Source organism: Corapipo altera, unplaced genomic scaffold (genome assembly GCF_003945725.1).
Source record: "Corapipo altera isolate COAL_440 unplaced genomic scaffold, ASM394572v1 0, whole genome shotgun sequence".
Classification (NCBI taxonomy): domain Eukaryota; kingdom Metazoa; phylum Chordata; class Aves; order Passeriformes; family Pipridae; genus Corapipo; species Corapipo altera.
Genome location: NW_020884872.1, coordinates 4,329,592 through 4,351,708, shown reverse-complemented (window position 1 = coordinate 4,351,708; position 22,117 = coordinate 4,329,592). Strand labels below are relative to the sequence as shown.

Below are 22,117 nucleotides of genomic sequence, written 5' to 3'. Positions count from 1 at the left end.
TTGTCTTAATTAAACAAATCACCCAGAGGGGCTACAGAGACATTTTGGGTGACCCATCCAGGAGATGTGTCACCAATTATACAATTTGGCACAAAACAGCACAAAGCAAAGCTGTTGTCCTGCAAGTGCCATCTCAGGAAGGGTTCAGAGTTCAGAGTTGTTCATGTCATGGTTTTGTCACCAGTACAGTAACACACTTTCATTGTCCCAGCAACAGCAAAGCCATCAGTTTCGTTTTCTTCAAAAAGGAGGAATTTAGACCCTTTTGCAATATGGATCCCTCAAGAATAGCTGAACGAGGAGCTGCTTGATAGAAAATGAACTCCCTTCATAGAAGAGGTAAATAAAGAGTCAGTGTGGTATTAGCTGTCACAGAACTGATGGAGTGAACAGGAAACCCAGTGGTTTTAGGTAGAGATGATCCCCTCTTCGAGTAGGAGATGACTTTTTTCAGTACCAGTTTTTGTGTTATCTGAAAATATCCAAGTGCCTGAAAATAAAAAAAAAAAAAAAAAGGAATTCTTTCTGCAAGTAGTTTGGTCTTGAAAACACAACATTGTCTACTTCAATGCCTTTTGCAGTGGAATTTATAATCAGGTAGTTAGATCTGTGTTTATTAAACATTTGTACTCTCAGAAAAGGTTAAAAGGAACTTTCCTCACCACTAGAAGTGTTATTTGTCACTTGAACTCCAGCACATAGTTCCCCTCTTCTCAGTCACCAAAATAAAAACAAAATTCAGGCACCAAACTTGGAAGTGTTTTTCTGTGCTTTGAAAACTCGGAGAGGGCATTTCCCACCCACTGTGTGTCTTCTGGATGAATCACTTGGCTGTGCTGAACCATAACCTGCCTTTGGCTCATTTTTGACAACTGCAAAGGCAGAGCTGACTCTTTAGTCTTCCAGGATAGTATTTCTCCAGTTAAATGCTGCATTTGCTCCGTGAGTTAAGGTCTTCACTGGTGGGTTGACCATCTGCCACTTGTTCTCCTCTTTCAGTTCTTCACAGTAACACATGCCCAGGGAAGGGATCTAGGAGAGAAGTTACCAGCAGAGTTACCAGCAGGGTCATTGCTTGGGCATGAAGGGGGGCCTTTGCTACAGAAGAGAGCAGACCCTGATATTCTGTCTCTTCTGAAATGAACTGAAACCATTCTGGAGGCGTGAGGGGTGAAAGGTGAACTTATCTCTCCACATTCATGCTTGGCTTTGATGACTAAAATATATTCACCCCTTCTTATGCATCAACAGTGGTAGTAAAAATATATCTAAATATATCTAAAGACTGAATAAAACTGTAGGTTACAATCACCATGAGGAGGAGAAGGAAGGCTCTTAGCCCTGTTTCACAGAACCATGGAATCACAGACTGTTTTGGTTTGGGAGGGACCTTAAAGACCACTCAGTTCCAACCCCCTGCCATGGACAGGGACACCTTCCACTAGCCCAGGTTGCTCAGAGCTCCATCCATCCCAGCCTTGAACACTTCCAAGGATGGAGCAACCACAGCTTGGGCAACCTGTGCCAGGGCCTCACCACCCTCATAGTAAAGAATTTTTTCCTACTATCTAATCTAAACCTACTCTCTTTCAGCCTGAAGCCATTCCACCTTGTCCTGCCACTCCTGGCCCTTTTAAATAGTCTCTCTCCATATTTCTGGTAGTCTCCCTTTAGGTACTGGAAGGCTGCAATTAGGTCACCCCAAAGCCTTCACATTTCCAGGTTGAAAGGAAGGAGGATAGCTCCAGGTTTCCAAATGTGCCTCTTGGCTGTAGGTGTTACATGGCATTGACTTTCCAGGGGAGTTGGATGAAAATCTCCTCCGAAGACATAACTGCTAGTCACATACAAAACCACGCAGATGAAACCCTTCTCTTGACCTCCAGTGCTTTGCTAAAACTGTGTGAGATTCCCTCTGGAATGAGAAAGCTGACATCATTGGTATTGGCGTGCTCACATCTCCCTGCACAAGCAGGCCCCCTATCAGAGGTACAATAAAACAAACCAAAAGCTTCCCGATGGAAAAGAATCCTCTTACCTTCCGTACCATCTGGGCAAAGTCACTGCTGTCTCTGCTGGGGAGCCCCATCAGAGGCCGGGTGAAAGATGCCAGGGAAGATCCTCATCAATGAGGATGACGCCTGGTACACCCAGAAAAAGCAAAGAGGAGTAGTAAGGGAGCTGCAGCACTGTCAGGCTCCTCATCAGCAGATGGGTATGAGGTGCTTTTGGGGCCGTTCATCTCTGCAGACTTTTTCAATCATGTGGTTGGGTGTATTGTGTTGGGCAGAAAAAAATCAGATGTGTTGTAGCACATCAGCTAGTGAGAGAAGGGGTTTGCCAGTGAAAAAGAAAAAGATTTCCAGAAAATTGTATTCTCTTCTGCTGAGCTACAACCCAATGTAGAAGGACCAAGAAAAGAGCATACTCTTGCAATTTAGTACTCTACTGTCTCTGTTTAATTTTAATTTTTCTCATTTCTAGCTCATAAATTGCATGTATTTTTACTTCAGCATAGCCCAGGACATGCACTCAGACTACTTTAAGCTTTGTGCAGTACCAACAACTCACATTAAATGTGATTCTGCTGGCAAATCTCTGCCACTTCCTGTTTCTGAATGTCTGACAGAATATACAAAGATCTGAAACCTTCACCTTTGCTGGGGCAGGCAGTGATGATCTGTTTCATAACCACAGAGCTTCGGCTTAAATAGTCTTCATAACTTTCCGACGGCACCAGAGAAGAGAGTGGGAAGTTACCCCTGACAACAAAATCACAAATATGTTAATCCAGGTGTCTGCTGGGACGCTGATAGCACCACTGAATGATTATACCAGAGAAAAGGCACTTGGTGAAAAGGTTTATCTGCTGTCTTGGCTGACACACTGTGACCTCAGCTTGCCTGGAGCATTAGCTTTTCCCTGGTCAAATGGATAGTAAAGACTTTCACTCCCAGAGTTAAAAAGAAGGTGTTTCCAGGAGAATTTATCGCAATGTATCCCTCCTAAGCACCTGAGCACTTCTGCTGAGACCAGGCATTTCTTCTTTCTTTTATATGCCAGGGCTCTTCCTGCACTGAATAAATATTTTCCAAAAAAAATAACAGTCAAACTGCTGTGAATCAGGGAAGCCTCACATTCCCCCTGCACAGACCCATCCTAGGGTTCCACAGCAGTTTCCAGGACACCAGTCCTGCCCAGCCCCAGGAGGAGGTCTGGGGACTGCTCCAGTCCAGCAGCAGCAGTGAAGAATCTGAAGGGCCCTGATGTGCCCTGAGGTGCCAAGGGTAGGTGGCTGGGAACACCAAATTCCCACTGATGGGAGACCCTGGCAGCCTTCTGAGATCTGCAGGACAGGCAAAATAGGCAGCAGGTAAAATAGCCTGCCTCTCACCAGGCTCCTGTCTTTGATACCTATTCACGTAGCTGATGCTTGAACCAGGGCTTCTTGGAAACAGAATAAAACCTCCCCAAACTCATGTCATCCCTATAATCTGTCTTCTCCAGGAATGGAAAGTGTTCACTGCTACAGCTGGCAAATCCTTAGCCATGTGTTGTGATACAACACAGGGTGTTAATTTTTTTCTACAAACAACTGCCCCCCCTCGCCCTGACTTGACTGTCTCCTTATTCAGTGAACAGGCAGGAATGAGATTAGATGAATATATTGCAATAAGGTGTGGTATCATAGTGTTCTTTCACAGGTGAGTCCTCAGTACATTAAGTCATCACAAATGGCAGAAGTAGAAAGTATGTAAAATCTAGTATTAATCTTGGCTAGATCAGACAAGTCTAGATTGGGGTGCTCAAAACTGGTCTCCATTTTGGCAGAGCTGCAATTACTTTTTTTTAATGTGTTGTCCTGTTGGCACCTTTGTCCCTTCAGTATTAATCATGTTGTTAACCAGCTGTCCTGCCCCAGAACTGAGCATCTCCAGCACCAGCCCAGGTAGTCTCCAGGCTAAATACCAACAGGAGTGCTCAGCCCAGGCTAAGAGTGCTACAGGCCAAGTGACATGAGGATCAACGAGCAAAAATCCAGAGAGGAGCTGTTAACAAGAGTCCAGAAAGCACAGCCCACAGGGGAGCACAGGAAGAGTTCAGCTCGGAGGAATGGCTGAGGAGGACATGATAACAGTCTGCAAAGGGCTGTTGTGGAGAGGAAAGGTTCTGTCCTCCATGCAGAGGATGAAGAGGAAAGAAATAAAGAGATTTCACAGCAACTCAAAGTTATTAACAGCAGGAACAGCCAAATCAGAGTTTATTTTATCCTGCTTTGGGACAGGGAGCACCTACCAACCTCTGCTTCTGTGAGAGTGTGAGAGGAGAGGGAGGCAGAGTTAATCCCACCCAGCTGCCTACAACTCAAATGTCTGGCAAGGTCAGTAGAAATAAATAAGGTCCTTCAGAGGGAAATTCATGCTATCCTAAGTGTCTGACACAGGTTATCTACGATGGAAAATCAGTGTCTTGGGAGTCCCCTCCTTTCCACCATCAAGAAGGCTGCTAGGTAACCATCACAGCCCAGGCACCCAGTTCCTGGGTGCAGTGAACCTGAAGGTGGTTTCATCTCTGCACACACCACGTGAGCAGCAAGTATTTCAAGTGCTCTCAGGTTGCCTCTTAGTGGCACTGGAAACAGGAAAATTTGAAACTGGTCCACTGCTGACAGGGAACAATCAGGGACCTAACCCAGCCGAAGGTTGTCATTTGCACAGGTGAACGTGGTAAAACCAGATCCTGGGACCTGAGGATTTTTAACCCTGCACGTGGTGGGAAGAAACTGGCAACATATGTGCAAGTTTATAGCTCATCCATCCCATTTTTGCCTGGACCTGAGTGAACTGGGAGGGGTCTGAACACTGTAGTTAGCGTTGCTTCAGAGCTTCCCTTCTGAGCTTCTCAATGCTGTCCACTTGCATGCTTTCTTTTGAGGCAAGTGATTTTGCACAAAAAACCCAACAACCTAGGGAAAACGGTCTGTTGGTGGAAAAAAAACCACAGCAGAAAACCCTATACTCCAAGAAAATGAAGGATTTTGTTCCTTCATGCAATCTCAAATGAAGATGCTTGTCCGTAAGAAATGCATTAAGACATAAGAGGTTTCCTTTGCCCCTTTCTTGAATACGTGGGAAATCCCAGAGACACTTGCTTTTATCAGCTGAGTAATTTCCTGGATCTGGCTGTGCACTGCAAACACAGAGCAGCCTGGTTTGAGAGCAAGATGAGGAGCTAGATTGAAGTGGAGCCTCATCATTTCCTGCCAGGGTGTGGTTTGCAAGTGCTCAGAAAAGGCATCACCTCTCACCCCACCAAGTTATGAGGGCCCCAAAAAGTCCTTACTGAGCACAATATTAATATTTAGGCAAATTAAAATTAAAAAAAAAACCTCTCAAACATCAAGTATAGTGCAACATTGTTGTCCTGCCTGTCCCCAAAACCAGGACAGGTGGATCATGTCAGGCTCACCTCTCCCTCCCCAGATCCTGCATGCTCTGCCCCAGGGTGCACAGAATTTGATCAGGATCACCCCATCTTTGCAGTGCTTGTAATGATTTATGACATATAAAAGGATAAGAAATCTCAGGGGGAAAACCCCCACAACTTTATCAGCTAGAAGTGGAGCAATTACCTGTAACTTGTGTCTATGTTGTAAGATGCCTCTGCCAGTTCTGCCACAGTCATGAAGTTAGGGATTACTTTGCTTGCTTCCCACTTGGTCCATTCAAACAGACCTGGTTCCACCCTGATTTTGACTTTTTGATTTAATTTAAGCCCTGCAAGAACAAGAAATACATCTTAGGAGAAAGGCACACCCAAAGTGCTGCGTTCAGGCTATACATTCTCCCTCGTTTGCTGCAGTACTTTCATTAAAGAAAACAAATTACTTATTGTCAAACAAAAGAGGATTGCGTTGATTAAATGAAGGCACTGTTATATTCTTGTCTGACTAATGTTAAGACACTTCAAATTATATTATTATTATTATCATAATCATCATAGTTTCTGAAGCTCACTCTCTTGTGATGCTCTGCTAGAAGAAAAAAATTGAAATCTGAATAAACTTTGGACAAGAAATGTTTTTACCATTTTTATATAGCATTTTGCTCAGTGTTCCACAGTGGGGCTGTAAATTGTCTGATGGTGTTAGAAGTGGACTTCCCTTGTCAAAAGACACTTTTTTATTTTGTTGAAAAGGGACAGGAAATGAAAAAAGGGGAGAGGGAAAGGAAGGGGGAGAAAGAGGAGGAAAGAAGCTCTACAATATGAAGGCATTCAAATAGTTTGGCTTGCAAAAAAAGGGAAGAAATCTGTCTTCCCTGATTCAGATCCTTCAGAGCACTGGCAACATCTGCTTTTTGGCTCCAAATGTTTTCTAGAAGAGGTGACAGTGGTGATTTGATGAGCAGCTACTAATGTTGAATTCAACCTGATGTGAAACACCTCTGTTTCATACAACATTAGATTGCATTTTAACTGGTGAGGACCAGAGTTAATGGGATTATATCCCACCAGACTGCACGCACAGCAGCAGGTTTGTTGCTGCCTGCATTATCAGTGAGTCAAAACCACCTTGACTTCCCTGCTTAAAGATAACCACTAATAACCACAAAATCTTCTTTATTTGCTTGTCTCAGAGACTTCACAGAAGTTTGATGAAGATATTTTCGCTGTGGTTGGTTTTGGTGCCTTACCCTGCAGCACGTGTTGAGCTGTCTGTACACAGCGGAGGGCAGGGGACGAGTACACGTAGCTCACCATCACCTCCTGGTCCAGCAGAGCTTCCCCTGGATGGGAACAACCAGGTGTGACAGATGAGAAACTACTACAAAGTACTTCCTGAAAAAAAAAAACCAGCTTGGAGCTTTGCACTTTCATCGACATGGGATCCATTGACAGTCTCTTTCTATTCATTTTTTCACACTGTCTGCTGATCGAGCTCATTAAAAAGCTCATTCTGGTGGAAACAGCAAGTTTAAAGTGAGTGTTGGAAAGATAACCACAGAAGAATCACTCCAAATCTGCAAACAGCAGTTAGGCATTTGGCTGTCCCCACATACTGAATCATCAGAGATAAGCATTTGCACCAGGTCAGCACTGTCACAGTCAGGCACCTTGCTCAGGGAGCACAAGCAACTTCATCTGGTGAGTGAATTGAGTCAGACTAACCCACACCACCCCTCCTCCAGCTCCCTGTGATGAGGTGACCACACTCTGCTGACCATGAAGCTGCTTCCTCTGGCCAGACCCTTCACTCCTCACTGCCCATTCAGTGACAACTGCACAAGCCATTAATCCCTTGCAGAGGAGTAGCAGGGCACAGACAGTGTTGTGGCTTCTTTCTTCCAACTTTCTTTGCCAGGAACTGGCAGTTTGGGCCTCAAAGACAAGCAACCAGCCATGTTCTCTATTGTATTATTTAAGATCTTGCAGAGAAGCCTAACCACAGGGAGTGCTGCTAGGAAGTTTTCCTATTAGAAGCCAGCATGAGCTTCGGCCGATGATGGCAGCCTGCTTCCCAAACCCTTAGATTTGCAGTAGGATATTATCCAGCTTACCTATAAGCCTTGACTGGAAAATACCACAGCAAGATAAAGGAGGATCATATTCAAACTGCTTCATGCTGTCTTTCCTCTTTGGCAGGGCAGAGGGGAAGTTCAGATCCGCTCTGTAGTATTTTCCTAAAAAGAGGTGGGACATTTTGCTGTGGCACAAGGGAGGCAGCAGCTGTATTATGTCAGTACTGCAGACACAGTCAGTGTCTCAGTGATGAAAAACACCCAGTGCTATTACCTTAAAGGGATCACATTTTAAGGTCACAACACTGGCTTGGAGAACCACTTGTCCTAACAGAATAGCACCCCTTCTGCCAGCTCAGAAGGAGCAAGGGGGGAGGAGGAGAGGCAGAACAGGAAATCATGAGAATTCAGCTTTGTGAGGCTCAAGTGAAACAAAAAACTCCTCTCCATATCTATATTCTATTACCATCGACAAAATGACAGAAACCCAACATTTACACTGAAGAAAAATGAAAACAATGCATTGATTGTACAGCCAGAAGGTGCCCACCCTCCTCATCTGATGTGAATTTCACCAACTGAACGTAGAGAATCTCCAGCATAGCAAAGGTGTGACTTTCAGCATAAAGCTCTTGCTTCTGAACTCACACCTTGTTCCCCTCCCTCCTGACACATTTCCGTTTTATGTCAGTTTTCTTCACCTGAAAACACACTCTTTGTTTTTCTAATTTTCTTTGTTTGTTTGTTCTTGGGTTGTGTTTGTTGGTTTTGGTTTTTTTTTAAGGGAGAGAGGGAGAGGGCCAGGAAATTCGGATTTTAATTTACGTCAGTTGCTGGCATTTCATTTCCACCACAGGTTGCTCTTGCTAACCTTCCCCAGGTTGGACTGGTGACGTGCTGTGACTGATCAAGAGACCATAATTCTGACTCAGTCCTGGAAAGGTGGAGGGGTCTGACAACCTCCACCTTCTGCAGTGAGTGGTGGTGAATGTGATCTTGTGATTTGTTCATCCGCCAGTGAGACACACTTCCATCAGTAGCACAAGGGCTTTGTTTGTCTGCAGGGTTTATTTGACTTGTGAAGGACTTGAGGACGTTATGATCTGGTGATGTGCAGGTCAAAGCAGTGCTGGGCCTGCCTTGCAATGCTACTCACTATTTTGTGTCAATGTTTACAATAACAGGTAGAAGACTGAATCTCTTGTACCCATTACGGGGGTTAATTAGCTCTGGTTTGCTAAGATCCTCCTGTTATCTCACTCACCATCTGCAGTCAGGCACTGTTGAAGCCAAGATTTGCCAAAGACCTGGTCAACTCTTTCCCCGTGGCGCATCACCAGCACCGCTCTGCGCAGGGGGCCGTTCTGAGGCAGCTGTGGGAAAAAGGGGTTTCATTATGATGTTACACATAACCTGCACTAAAAATCTGGATTCCTGGACAGGAGGGATGTAATAGATGCCTGTCTTTAGGACAACAATAAGCCTGACTCGCTCTCCACTGAAGGCAAGTGAAATAAACAGAATCATAAAATCATTAAGGCTGGAAAAGACATCGAGTCCAACCTTTGACCAATCAGCACATTGTCAACTGAACAACAGAGCACTGAGTGCCACGTCCAGTCATTCCTTGAACACCTCCAGGGATGGTGACTCTACCACCTCTCTAGGCAGCCTGTTCCAATGCTTGGCCACCCTTTCAGTGAAGAAATTTTTCCCAGTGTCCAACCTGAACCTCCACTGGTGCAGCTTGAGGCCTTTTTGCCTTGTCCTGTCAAAGGTCAGATCACTGACCCCTGTGGGCTACACGAGGTTTTAACTCTATTTGCACTAGTGAAAGATAGTGTTGATAACAGATCTTTCAATCCCAATGTGGGAAGGAATTACAACTTTAATTTCTATCATATGGTTGATACAAACAAAAAAAAAAAGGAAAATTAACAAAGATTTGAGTGACAATGCCCTTTTCTACACCAGGATTAACATCAAGCTTCTCCTTTTCCTAATGAAAATAGTACTTCTGATTTTTGTAACTGTGTGGTCAAGTCAACAGTGAACTCAGACCTTCTATGAGGCTGCTTTTTTTTAACTCAGACTTCATGGAATTACAAATAAGTGCTAAGCAGTTTGAGGTTAGTGTACAATGCACATTAAATATAGACGAGAAGATGAGGAACAGGTCAAAGGCTTTCAGACTTTAAAAACTGCATTACTGCTGCAGCCTTGAGGTCAGTGATGTGCATCTTCAGCAGCAGAGAAGGGAATCCTTAAGAAGCACTGTGAGATTGATATTCATGTTAAACACTATTGCATTTCTGTTAAACACTATTGCATTTCTGCCATGAAACATCAATCAACCGCCACAAGATCAGAGTTTAAAACTAAGGTTTTGTGGTCTTCCTCTTCTGCTTGAGAGGAAGCCAGAGGCCAGGAAGACTAGACTGGAGAGGTGCCCATCTGCACAACACGTTCCTCGGGCCAAGCGGTGGCTCTGCCACAGATCTGACCTAGATAAGTGAGACCAAGAGCAACCAAGAGCCAGAGGAAGGGGATGTGACCTGTTCAGAATTTTCTGTCCCACAGTCACACACTCACAGCATCCTGGAGGCCCCAGGTGGAAGTTCCCTCAAGGCGCCCTCAAGTTTCTCTGACATTAACACAAACAAGCCTGGGGTTATCCCCCAGCACAGCAGGAAGAGAGGCTGTGGTGCCAGCAAGCCCTAAGGGGTTTCTGCACCATGTCAGTGTGCTGGAAAGGACCATCTTGGCAGCCCTGACAGCCAGAGCCAACAGTGCAATGCAGGTGCAAATGTGCTCTAGGTAAAAAAACGGAGCCCTTATTTGCTTTGTTCTTTCTACCAGAAGACCAGTGGAAAACACTGCGAAAAATTGATACCTGTTGATTTTGAAAGTCAGACAAAAGTGTAATCCTATCAGTGCTGCTAACCACTCCAGTTAGGTGTTCTGGGCAGTTATTTGCATTAGCTACATATCTAAAAAAATAAAGAAGAAAACAAAACATTTAAATGTTATCTGGGACCATGGAAACCATGAAGATGACATTTGTAAAATCTGGACATAAGAGCAAAAATGAACAATGAGCCTAATTCAGATACAGTTGCTCTGCCTTGAACCCATATGGAAGTCAGGAGAAGTTGGGCCTGTGTCTCACTTGTCAGACTTGTCTCCATACCTCTTCAGAGCTAGCCCAGGAAGGCTGTGCTCAGAGAAACTTGAGTAGAGAATTCATGCGTTGTGCTATTATGACAGGAACAAAAAGGGTGTTATGAAAGGCAAGAGTGTATACGTCATATATATACTACAAAATATTTATGAGATACTATACCATACGATAAGAGTGTCTGTGTGTACATATAGATATACATATATATATGCATTACAACATAACATGAAAATGTGAGGGAGGAAAGGGAAGCATTTACTAAACGTACATTTATATTTATTATTACACTTAATTTTAATTAGTAATTTATCTGCACAAGCATGTGGCAAAGATAAGAAATGGAAAAAACAATTACCTGAATAGAAACTACACTGGTTCCACTCCTTGACATACTTGGATTATGGGCTTCTCCATTCGGCTTTACATTAGATTCCCTTTCAGTTTGGGTGAAGGATCTTGAAGCTGTCCCAAAAACATATTCCCTGCAGAAAAAGCAGAAGCAATACACTCACACACAAATAGAAGAGATTTTTGAGTCATGATGATGTCTATAGGCACTTGTAAGTCAGGATTCGTGTTCCATTCAATGCTTCTTGCACACTTGCAATCCACTTCATCACTTTGTTCTTGATTTAGAATATGAACTGATGGCACATATTGGGTGTAACCTCGCTAAAGTGGGACCTTCAAACAGAAAACACTACCTGTTTGCCTCCTCCCTGTCTCTGAGGGTTCAGCAAGAAATGCATCTAAACCTCCCTGCTTAGAAAAATCAGCTCTAATCTACAAGCAGCATCAGTGGTGCTGTCGGCTGCAGAGTGAAGTGCAGGAAGCCAGGCAGGTGCCTTCTGATGGAGGGTAAATCAACAAGATGAGGGTAGTCTCAAGGTGGTGGAGCAACCTTTGTGTGGCTTCATTTCAAGTTAACTTTCAAAGCTCTTGAAATGAGAAAAGAGAAGAAAGCAGAGAGCCAGGCTGAAGGCTCAGTCTGCCCGGCAGAATGTGGTCTTTTAAAATTCATTAGGGTGTTCAAGTTGTTCAGGAGCAAACAGGAGTCATCCCTCGAGCAGCTGAACTTGTGAACTCTGGGTGTCTGAGGGTGCATGTCCTACCTCTTCTCTTTCAGAAGGTGTGTTAGCATCTCCCCCAGACCCTCAGGACCCCACCCTCCTCTCCTCTGCCCACGGCTCCCGGCGAGGAGGAACACCTAAAAATAAAACCAAAGTGGCTGACATGAAGCAACACCCACAAAACCCTGAACTCACCTGTGCTTAACCCACGTGTCTGACTCGTGGGCTTTCTCAGTGTAGTTTTCTGGAAGGAAACCCCTGCAGCCGGTGCGGTGCGAGGTCCCGACCACCCAGCCCTCGCTCACGTCGCACTGGTGCGTCGGGTCAACGTAGATGAAATCCCCAGCGTTGATCATGAGCTCATCAATGTTCTGGGGCTTGTACTGGAACAGGGCCCTCAGCCTCTGGGGGGGAACATGCAGCAGGGTCAGGATGCTGGTTCTGCAGCAGCTCAGGGGATGCTTGTTCACCTCTCGTGGACACAGCAATGGGTTTTATTTTCCGCTCTGCAACGTGCTCTTTGGTGGCAGACAAAAAGGAAGACTCTACCACTCTTGCAGTATGTGTAAAAAAGGCACTCCGTTTTCATAAAAATACCCCCCCCCCCCCCCCGTAACTAGCACAGACTTATTTGAAAGCAAACACAGTAAAAGAGTTATCAGCTATTTTTGTGAGCACTTGCAGTTCTCCTGAGCGTGACTAAAATCCAATATGAGACCTGGGACAAAGCGATTTACTGATCTGGCAAAAAACTGTTGATCATTCCATAATTTAAAATTGGAAATGAGAACTGGAAAAATGTTGACAGGTTTTAACAAAGAGTCTATTAAGCAGAAAATCGTTAATGAGAACTGAGCCTGTGCAGTTTTCATCATGGCTGGAACAAACAAGAAAACTAATTTTGCTGAGTGGAATTTTAGTGCAAAACTGTAAACTGAAAAATGCTGGCAAATATTCAGTGATCATGGTTTCCTGTCTCTTTTATTTTTTCATGCCACAGTAAGATTATTTTTTTCTGATGGAGTTTGGAATTAGATCTGGAGACATGCAGGTCAAGCAGCCTACCATAAAGTTATTGTCTACTGATCCATGAGTCCAGTTTTTCAACCCAAAAAGGCAATTGAAACAACCATGTTCTTTAAAACACTGTGCTGACCATGCGCTGATTTTCTTAAGGAGGGACAGATTGTAGCAAAGAGTCTGACCACAGGCTCAGGAAATCAAATAAATGTGATTACAGTACCTGGTAATGCACAAAACGCATGTCCCGTGAGTAGAGAGCAGCCACCCACTGGCAGGGCTCCCCGGGGTTAATGCATTTGGCCAGTTGTTCCAAAGTCTTCTGATGGTGAGGATAAAACTTGTGAGCGAGGGTAAGGTGGAACTGCTTCAGAGAGGGCTTCACATGGCAGTCTAGGGATGAAACAATAACATCACAACGCAGAAACAAAGGTCATTTAAAGCTCTTCTTGTTTTATACCACATACTTTGCATGACGCAGGAAATATCACAGTAACTAGTAGTAGAGTAGATCTACTATATCTGCTAAATAATGGTTTGGAAGAGTGTCATGGCTTTAATATGCCAAAATAATTCACAAACATGGACTAGATTTGTTTTCTGGCTTCGCATGGGAGGAAAAAAATGCACAGGGTTTAACATTCCTCTTGGAATGTCAGTGGAGTGAGTATTAGACAGAGACAATCATTTCAGCTTCTAGACAAAAGCGCTGTGTCTTCAAAGTCTAAAACATGATCCTGTAGCCACTTTGCTTTCAAATCTGGAGGAGGAAAGGGTGCTTGCTGGCAGTAAAACATCAGCTAAGTTCCCCTGGAGACACAGCAGAGGTTTTCAGTACTGTGCTTAAACATTTGTGCTACGACTCACCCATCTTCCCTCTAATGTTGGTCCTACCTGCCAGGGCCGAAGCCTCTGATGAGAATGCCAGAGCAAAGTCTTTGAGGACGTTGGCATGGGTGTCATCAATGAAGAAGCCAAGGTAGCTGGGGGATGCATGTAGTGTTAGGGAAATAGATGGTGGAAAGCACTGGGAAAAGCTGTCACCGACCCGTTTTAGGGTGTCATACAATAATTCCACTTTCTGGTCTTCACACTGAAAGAAAACAGAGGAGGAGTAGGTTTTACTCACCAGCTCAACAGCCAGCACTGCAACCTCTGCTACACAGTAGAAAACGATGGGGCATTAAACTGCCTGAGAAACACAAAATACCTATGAATTTGCCTGGAATTCCTGGCATTAAAATCAGTAATATCAGGCATTTTGATCAGGGTGTTGCCCTGGTTCTGAAACAGGAGACAGAACCTTCAGCCCGAGGTGTATGTAGCCTGGGTAGGAAAAGATTTTACCATCTGACAGGTGTGCAGTAATCTCTCTGAAATGAGGCAGGGATCATGACTTCCCTCTTCAATTCTAAGTAATAATTTGTGTTATTGTTACCCTAAAGTCCCTCGCTGAAATCACTCCTGCCAAAACTCCAAGATTTCAGACGCCGAGCAACACACCCAGCAAAATTCCTAAGGCATCTTTGTCAATATGATCCAACCACAGCAAAATAAAGGATTGTACAGAGCCACGTTTCCTTGAAAAAGTGGCAGTTAAACAATATAAGAAGTGAAGAGACAAAGGTGGGATTTGTGCCATCCAGGCCAGAGGGAGGAGGGGCAATGGGCAGACTGGGTGTTGGGGGGCAAGAGCAGGGGGGAACCTGCACCAGGGCAAGTGCCAGGAAACAATAGGGCTCCTCCTGGGGCTGACAACTCTGGGAGCTGCAAAAGACATGGGAAGGTGGGAAACAGAAGAGGGCAGGTCAGGAAAAGGAGGTGGGAGCCGAGTCAGTGAGTCTCACTTTCTGCCTGTGAGGTGCCCAGGTCAGCTGTTGCTGACAGCCAGGGAGCAGAGAACAGGCCCACGGGGTACATTTATCCCTGGAAATACACTACCTGGAATGGGGCAAAGATGTGCAAGGTGAGGGTTGCAATGCAGTTGTCTTTTGCAGGCAGGTCTTTAAATCTGACACCTTCCAAAAGCATGGCATTCTTTACTAATTAATGATTTTTGTTCTGTATAATTGTGTTTAATGGCCAGAGAATACCATTCAATATTTTGCAACAAAATTTCTTATATTCGCTGTCTATATTTCTTGTCATGGTTTAACAGAGTAATTTTTGTCCAGCTGCTCTGGTTCATGCCTGTTTCAGCACATCTCAGCTGCAGCTGCACCGTCAACAGACGAAAACCAGATTCCAGGTGACTCCAGAGCTTTCCCAGACCGGTGACTCTTTGCTGGACTTTGCTGATATGGACACATTCACCTATGCAGGAGAGGTAGCTCTGCTGGGAAGTTCTCTAGGAGGTTACCCAGCATACAGAAGGAGGACAGCAGCTTCTCTAGAACCAGAAAACAGCTCACCAGAAGTCTGGCTCAGGAGCAAAACTTCCAAGTTAACTTATTGACAAAGTTACTGACTTGCACTGCTGGAGTCCAGCCTGTCTCCCCTTCCATCCCTGTGACTCTTTTTTTCACAAAATCTTCAACAGAAAGAGTAACATCTTGGACATACCACCCTAGCAATGACCTGCTGATGGGGCTCTCTGGGAAAGGTAGAGGTTTCCCTGAGATTCCCACAGGCATGATACCAAAGTTGTCTGCATCCTATAACACTGTCCCTGCTGGTTCATGGCAGCCACTGCTGCCCTAGCCAGGAAGGCTTACAATCCTGGATCCATGAGCCACAACAGTATCCTGGACTGCACAGGTTTGCTCTAGATGGACACGTGTCACTCAGCTACCCCAAAACGTCCCACTCAAACGCTGAGCAACGCTCCCGGACCCAGGTCCTGTTGTTTGATCACCAAGGAGTTGTGGTGTCAGACAACAGCAGGTGGCCCAGTTTCACCAAACACCACCCAGCTGACATTCACCCCTTACACGCCTTTCGAGCCTCACCGTGAAGAAATCACAGAGGGTGATGTGTGGGAAAACCTCGTGGGCTCTGTTCTTCCCGCACTGGCGCTTGCTCTCCTTCCAAAACTCTTGCAGGCGGTCGAGCAGGCGGCCAGTGGGACACAGGTAAAGGGCATATTCCTGGGGGATTGGGTCATCCAGAGAGGGATCGTTGCAGTGGGAATGCAACCTGAAATCAAGAGCATATCACTGAGACTGAGTGTGTGCGCTGCTTACTCCTGTTTCCTGTGTTTGAAAGCATCCACAGCAGACATCAGAAAAAGGAAACACGATTTTATTATTTTCTTACAAACCAAAAGCTGAAGTAAAACCCCTTAAAAATTTTCATTCCAAAGTACTAAAAAATGGAGAAATCTTTTTCTGCTTATTTTCTGAGTACTTTATGTTTCATTATGTGCCTTCGCTTCTACCAATGTCTGAAAATGAGAGACAACAAAAAAAACCCTTTTTTAGGTGTTCGGGTTTTTTCCCCCCTTTTTCATGACTGGGAACAGAGGACTGGAGGAGGAAAAAGGCAATGGGTAAAACATGTTGAAGAGTGACAAAATGGAATAAGTAAAAATTCACTGAAGATTAAAAAAATACTCTAGAAGAACCTTTTTATTCAGCCCTAAGAAAAGTGAACAAGATAAATCAGAACATGAATAAACAAAAGTCAGAAACTCATATGCCATATGATGATATCCTTCACATTGTCCTTCACATGCTGTGTGTTTGTCTTGACAGCTGTAGGACTGGGAGTGATTGTTGGAAAGTGTGGTAGAATCCCTGAACAAAATTATTAGGAAAGAACATCCCAGTCTCAAATACCTCCTCTGGCTTTTCACAAAAGGAAAAAAAAAAGGAAGAAAAAGAAGAAAAAAGCAATGAAATCAAGGGGGAGAAAACAAACAGAACAAAAACCATAAGAAAATACAAGGAAAGACTGGATTTAATTTGATGGTGAATTAAAGCAAAAAATAAAAAATCAATTAACATCACATGATGATAACATGACATAAGAACACTCTGTGAGGGTATTGATAGAGAGGAAAAAACGTTGTGGGGTTCAAACTAACACATGATTTTGATTCTAATAATACCTCCCTCTGACCACCAGACTTTCAGCTTGCTTTGTAAGCTGAGCCTTTCTGTTTCCCTTCAGCCACTGCCATTTAACCCTATATTGTTACTGCACGTTTGTAACCCCAGTTATGGGTAAAAGTAGCTGCTTCTGCCCAAGACTGCCCTTTCCTCTCCTGCTTTTTAATTTACCTTGGACCTTCTGCAAGTAACCTTGCTTCCCAGAATAAGTACAAATAAAAATATTTCTCTCTCTGAGTGAAATAAATGGGGAAAAAAAAATCTCAGATGCATGGTTTTGGGGTTTTTTTATGGCAGTTAACTTCAAATTCAGTGACAGGATCAGCACATAAATGAGGATTTTTAACCAGGTTTAACGCAAAAGCTTGCCTTAGAAATCACAGATACTTACCATTTTGCTGCATCTTCTATTGTCTTTTGTCCAGTAGCAACCAAAGCTTTTTGCCTAGGAAAAAAAAAAAAAGGCAAAATTGATTCCTCATAATAACAGAAAGAAAATTCCTAGAAAGTAAAAGTGGTTAGTGACTATGGTCACCACATTTACTTTCCAGCACAGGCAGGACCTTTAGCCACTAGGTTTTTCCTGGCATGTTTTAGTGTTCTTGAGGCCCTTTGAGAAAGCTTTTTCCACTTTTTCCACTGCAATTCTTTATTTCCTTGAAGATTGGTAACCTATCTTCCCCACGGGATCTTTGTGTTCTGGTTGTGTTTCCTTAGCAGCCCTACTGACTTTATGGATTTCCTTAGGGTTAGGAAAACCATCCATCCACACACTGTAAGATCAGAGTTTTCTCAGTTCGTAGGAAAAAAGTTCCGATTCAAGATGCCAGGCCCAAGCCCATATATATAAACAAAGCAAAAAATACTTTTATTGGGGTTTCAAATCTGCTCTGAGGGTCTCCCGTAGGTCAGCAGAGAGCCAGATCTAAACCAGCAGCTCGGTCCAAGATGAGGGACAAAGTCTCACTTTTCTTTCTGTTATTGCAACTTTCATCCTCTGGGGTTGGATTTGATTCACATTTCCTTTTCTCGCTAGAGCTTTTAAAATGTCAGCTATGTAATTCATGTGAACACGTATTTGTGGCTAAATACCAGGTGACGTGGGGAAGGATTCCAGTGTTGAAGCAGCATCTTGAACCCCATTTCCACCCCTGAAACCCACGTACAGACTTCTCAGAAGAAACATGAAGGCGAAGCCGAGACAGTGGACATGGAAAAAACCCCACTGATTTACTCAGCATCTGCTCATCTCTTTCCTTCTCTCTTGAGGCCATCCTTTCTGGCCACTGCATCCTGATGGCATTGAACCATTTTGTCTCCTCTCATTTTTGTTCTCTATCCATCCCTGTGATACCCAAACATGCATCAGCAGTGCAGTGGGTGCACTGAGCTGCAGGACTCAGGTTCACCCCTGATGCTTCCTCCGAGTCTTCTGACTTCTCTTTAGTGTAAAAACTACACACGGGCTTATTAAAAACATTTAAATGTGTTTGTATGAATGTACCTGGCTCTTTAGTGGGGGCTCAGCATGGATGAGGGCTGAGGTGAGCCTTTCCACTCAAACTTTACCTTCTACCTTCCTTCTCTGTAAAGTAAATCAACTCCCATGGCCAGATCACTTCAGAACCACGAGCTGGTTGGTTTAAAGCTACCCTGTGTCCTCTGTGATTGAACACTGCAGGTTTCCCTTCCGTGCCTCTGCTGAGCCCTCCTTCTCCATCACATCAAACACAAACAACCCATGTTTTTGTCATTCTCACCATGCAGCCCTTCCTGCAGTGTCCCTGTGGAAGTGTCAGTGCCTGCTGCCACCTGGCCAACGATGCCAGGCTTTGTTAACCACTTGTTGCACCTCAAAGTGAATGTTTTATGGCTTTGTGCCATGCTGCTCTTCCCACCCAGAGACAAGTTCTGTGCAAACAGCCCTGAAGCCAAAATGGCTTCATCTTCTCTCTACCATGGGTGCCTTCAAAATCATAAATGTAATCAGACAAGTGAGACCTCAGGCCATGAACTGCTCAGTACTATCTCGTTGTAATCTTGTGCTCCTCTCCGTATTTGTCCCCACCTTTTGTCTCATCGTGTATGTTGGCTCTATGATGATTTCCATCACGGTTTATAGAGCCCTTTGCACTAGGAGTGCATGAGGCTGTGACTAAACATCCTACTCTTCCAAGATGAGCAGTGAAGATTTAACGATAATGCACAGAACAAAATCTGCATATACCAACTTTTCTCATGTAGAGAGTAGGAATAAACCATTGAAAATCTGTATTGACAGTAGATTAAAAATAAATTTACAGCGAGAATAAACTGGCTCTTCCCTAAAACTGAAAGTGCTGGCACAGTTCCATCCTCCATAAGCACCAGGGGAGGCCCAATTTGTTGATCTAATGCTAGACTTGACCCTCACATATTTGAGTTTTGTTCTTTGTGAAAATGTTGCTTTGGCCTGTTGGTTCTACATTATGAAAGATTTTGTAGTACTTCCACCCAGCTTCATACTTCTCAGGCCAGGACATCTCAAAAGAAACTTAATTTATGGTTCAATCCAGGAACAACAGAGACAGCTAATATAAAAACACAATCAAAATTTTGAAGGTCTTAAAATCAATAAAATTAAATAAATTTTTTTTTTAATTGCTTTTTGATATTTTGTCATTTTGGGTCAGTTGCATTGTATTTCTGCCGCTATTTTTTGGTTTTGACCTGGGAAGCACAAAGCCATCTCAGTAAGAGCAGAAAGTGCTTTGAAGGGGACTAGAAAAGCATGACATACAGGACAAAAATTTAAAGAACTAGCCTTTACTTTGGGATGACCAAGCTTACAGTATTACTAGAGAAATGATGAGCCAGATTTTCAGCCCACAGCTAAAATTTCACTTTGCATAACTGGGAACAAGGCACCCACATTTGCCCTGTAAGCTGTGCAAATCATGTCTTAATTGCTAACACAGCTGTTCCTAAAATAGCAACACAGCACTTATAAATGGAGCCTTTCCAACTAGCTTAATTTTCAGTCAAAATGGAGATATTGCTCTCCTTTCTAAAATATATTTGTTAGGGGTTCTTCAACCTGAGTATTATTTCAATAATCAGATTTATTTTTTGAACAGTTGGATCCAAAACATCCATGCTTTCCCTTCAGAAGTTGGAAAACCCTCCCCAGAACTTGCCAGTCCAATGAGAGACATGTTTGGGGGACAAGTGACCAACATGTTTCTTTTTTATTAACTTAGTTATCTGTCCCAATTAATCTTGCAATCATTTGTGTTGCCAAGAATAGACCCTCATTCTTCACTGTTATATATTCTAGCTAGAACAAGAGTTTTTAGAACAAGATTCTGATTCAAGACAGGAAGAAAAATTGACAGACTTCGGTGGCATCTTGTTAAGGATTAATCTTAATCCTAATCTTAAATTAAAATTAATCTTTTAGATCAGTTTCCAGCAGGAAACATCCAAACAATATCCAGCAGGAGATCTTTGCCAGGCCTGAAAAAAACTTTGGATAGAAATTACATCCACATTTAACTCTCTTTTAATAAGAGTGATAAGTAGAAAAAAATGAAAGATGATGTATCCCGAGAGCAAACTATGGCCAACTTCTTAACTCACCGTGAAGGCTCTCAGGCTCAGGATGTGGAAGGGTGTATATCTTCAGATATACTTTAGATATATTTATAAAAATTGATATTGAGCAGGTTGGGTTTGCTACGTGAGCAATAAACACCGCTCTACGTGAAATCTGAAGTGAGACAAGTCTGATCCCTGTATAGGGACCTCAACCCCAGGAGCAGCACATTCTCCTGACCAAAAAAATGAGCTACCCGATGTCAGGATTTTATGGGAAGCACCTCATGTCTTAAATAAATCTCACTGTGCGGAGGCAGCTGAACAAATTACTCACGCGGTATGAGCCGGGAATCCTTTGGCGAGGAGGGACTCGAGGAGGGCAGAGGTGCTTTTGCTCCTGTGCTTGTTGGACACCTTTGCATAGAGCTGTGTCTCAGCCACCGCCATCTCCTCCGCTCGTCCCCTGACCCTGTGCTGAGTGTGACAGAAACTGGGAGGTGGGAGGAGGGTGAGAGGGAGGGAGGGGGGGAGGAAGAAAATGAGAGAGAGAGAGAGAGAGAGAGAGAGAGAGAGAGAGAGAGAGAGAGAAGCAAATAAGAAAAAAAAAAGCCTCAAACCTCTTGTGATCTTTTCTGACAGAAGCTGACATCCTGTTTTCATAGAGTGTCTCCGAATTTTTGTTGCAGAGTGGCTAAAAAAGCAAAAGCTGTCTTCAGGCTTTTACTATCCACCCTGGTAGAACAAGACTAGAAGCCCAAAGGTAACCACCACAGTGAGAGTGGACTTGCTGAAGGGGCTGAGATGGAATCTTTTAGCCTTTCATTTTAAACTGTCTCCCGAAAGCCAAGAAATCCACCTCAGCTGTGACTGCACTGTGTGAGAGGCAAGTGGGACTGTCCTGCAGCATGCAAGAAGTTAGTCTGTAGGCCAGATTCTTTCCTTTTAGGCTCAGTTTTCATGTCCTCCTGTCCCTATCATATGTGGCTCCTGCTTTGGTCTTCTCAACCAAAGGCAATGGGCAATCCAAGAGTGTGAGATGAATGCCAGTGTCCCATCTAGACATCGCACCCTGAGGCTGAGTTTGGAGCACCTCAGGGTGGCAGCAGGGAGAAGAAGCCTGTCCTTTCCAGTTGTGCCAGTCCCACTGTGGGAGCCTTTGCAGAGTTTCCATGGTTGGTCCTCAGGCTTTTCCAGAATGGCCAGAGCAGGTAAATTGGTTGGAGACAGTTTTTTTCTGGCCTGGGCTGTCCTCACTGGAGGTATCACTGCTCCCTGGGGAGCACAGGACATCTCACCCCATGGACTGAAAGGATAACCTGAGCTGCTGATCTCCTGAAATAAGCCCTCACTTTGTCCCCTCTTTGGCTAAAGTTTCCCTTGGGGGACTTGGTCAGTTTGAGCTGTTTGTCCAACCATTTGTCTCTGAAGCCTGGTGGGGAGAATGTCAGAGCATTGTGAGCAACTCCAGAAATGCAGCTTGTTTTATACGCCTTCGTCTGATTTCTTATTTTATTTTTTTCTTATCTCCCCCTGTGTTCCCATTTCCAGGGAAGGCTGTTGAAAGAGTGACGTAGGAGATGATGAAGAATTCTTGATGCCATGGCTTAATTTAACAGGATTACGATATGGTGTCCTCTCCTTTGGAAGTGCCAGTTTCCATCGTGCACAGCGAAGGGACTGAACATCTTCCCTCATTGTGGC

General features: G+C 44.0%; 1 protein-coding gene across 1 annotated transcript; it reads right to left on the bottom strand.

Moving 5' to 3' along the window:
* Positions 1-841: 841 nt before the first annotated feature.
* On the bottom strand, positions 842-20,863 carry UBASH3A (ubiquitin associated and SH3 domain containing A). Its single transcript, XM_027639157.1, has 14 exons — positions 20,751-20,863; positions 17,232-17,285; positions 15,740-15,926; positions 13,686-13,884; positions 13,015-13,184; positions 11,967-12,175; positions 11,057-11,183; positions 8,785-8,893; positions 7,560-7,682; positions 6,696-6,788; positions 5,633-5,777; positions 2,650-2,762; positions 2,039-2,121; positions 842-1,032 (listed from the first exon to the last, which is right to left on the bottom strand). The coding sequence occupies exons 1-14, from the start codon at positions 20,861-20,863 to the stop codon at positions 895-897; spliced, it is 1,863 nt and encodes a 620-aa protein (XP_027494958.1). The 3' UTR covers positions 842-894.
* Between the last annotated feature and the right edge of the window lie 1,254 nt (positions 20,864-22,117).

Bases quoted from the DNA above. Each gene is read 5' to 3' on its own strand.
- UBASH3A (XM_027639157.1), bottom strand. From the start codon at position 20,863: ATGGCGGTGGCTGAGACACAGCTCTATGCAAAGGTGTCCAACAAGCAC. The intron at 13,885-15,739 runs GTGAGGCTCGAA...GTTTTCTTTCAG, and splicing joins CCCTCTGTGATTTCTTCACG to TGTGAAGACCAGAAAGTGGA. The intron at 6,789-7,559 runs GTAAGCTGGATA...GTTCCCATCCAG, and splicing joins TTTCCAGTCAAGGCTTATAG to GGGAAGCTCTGCTGGACCAG.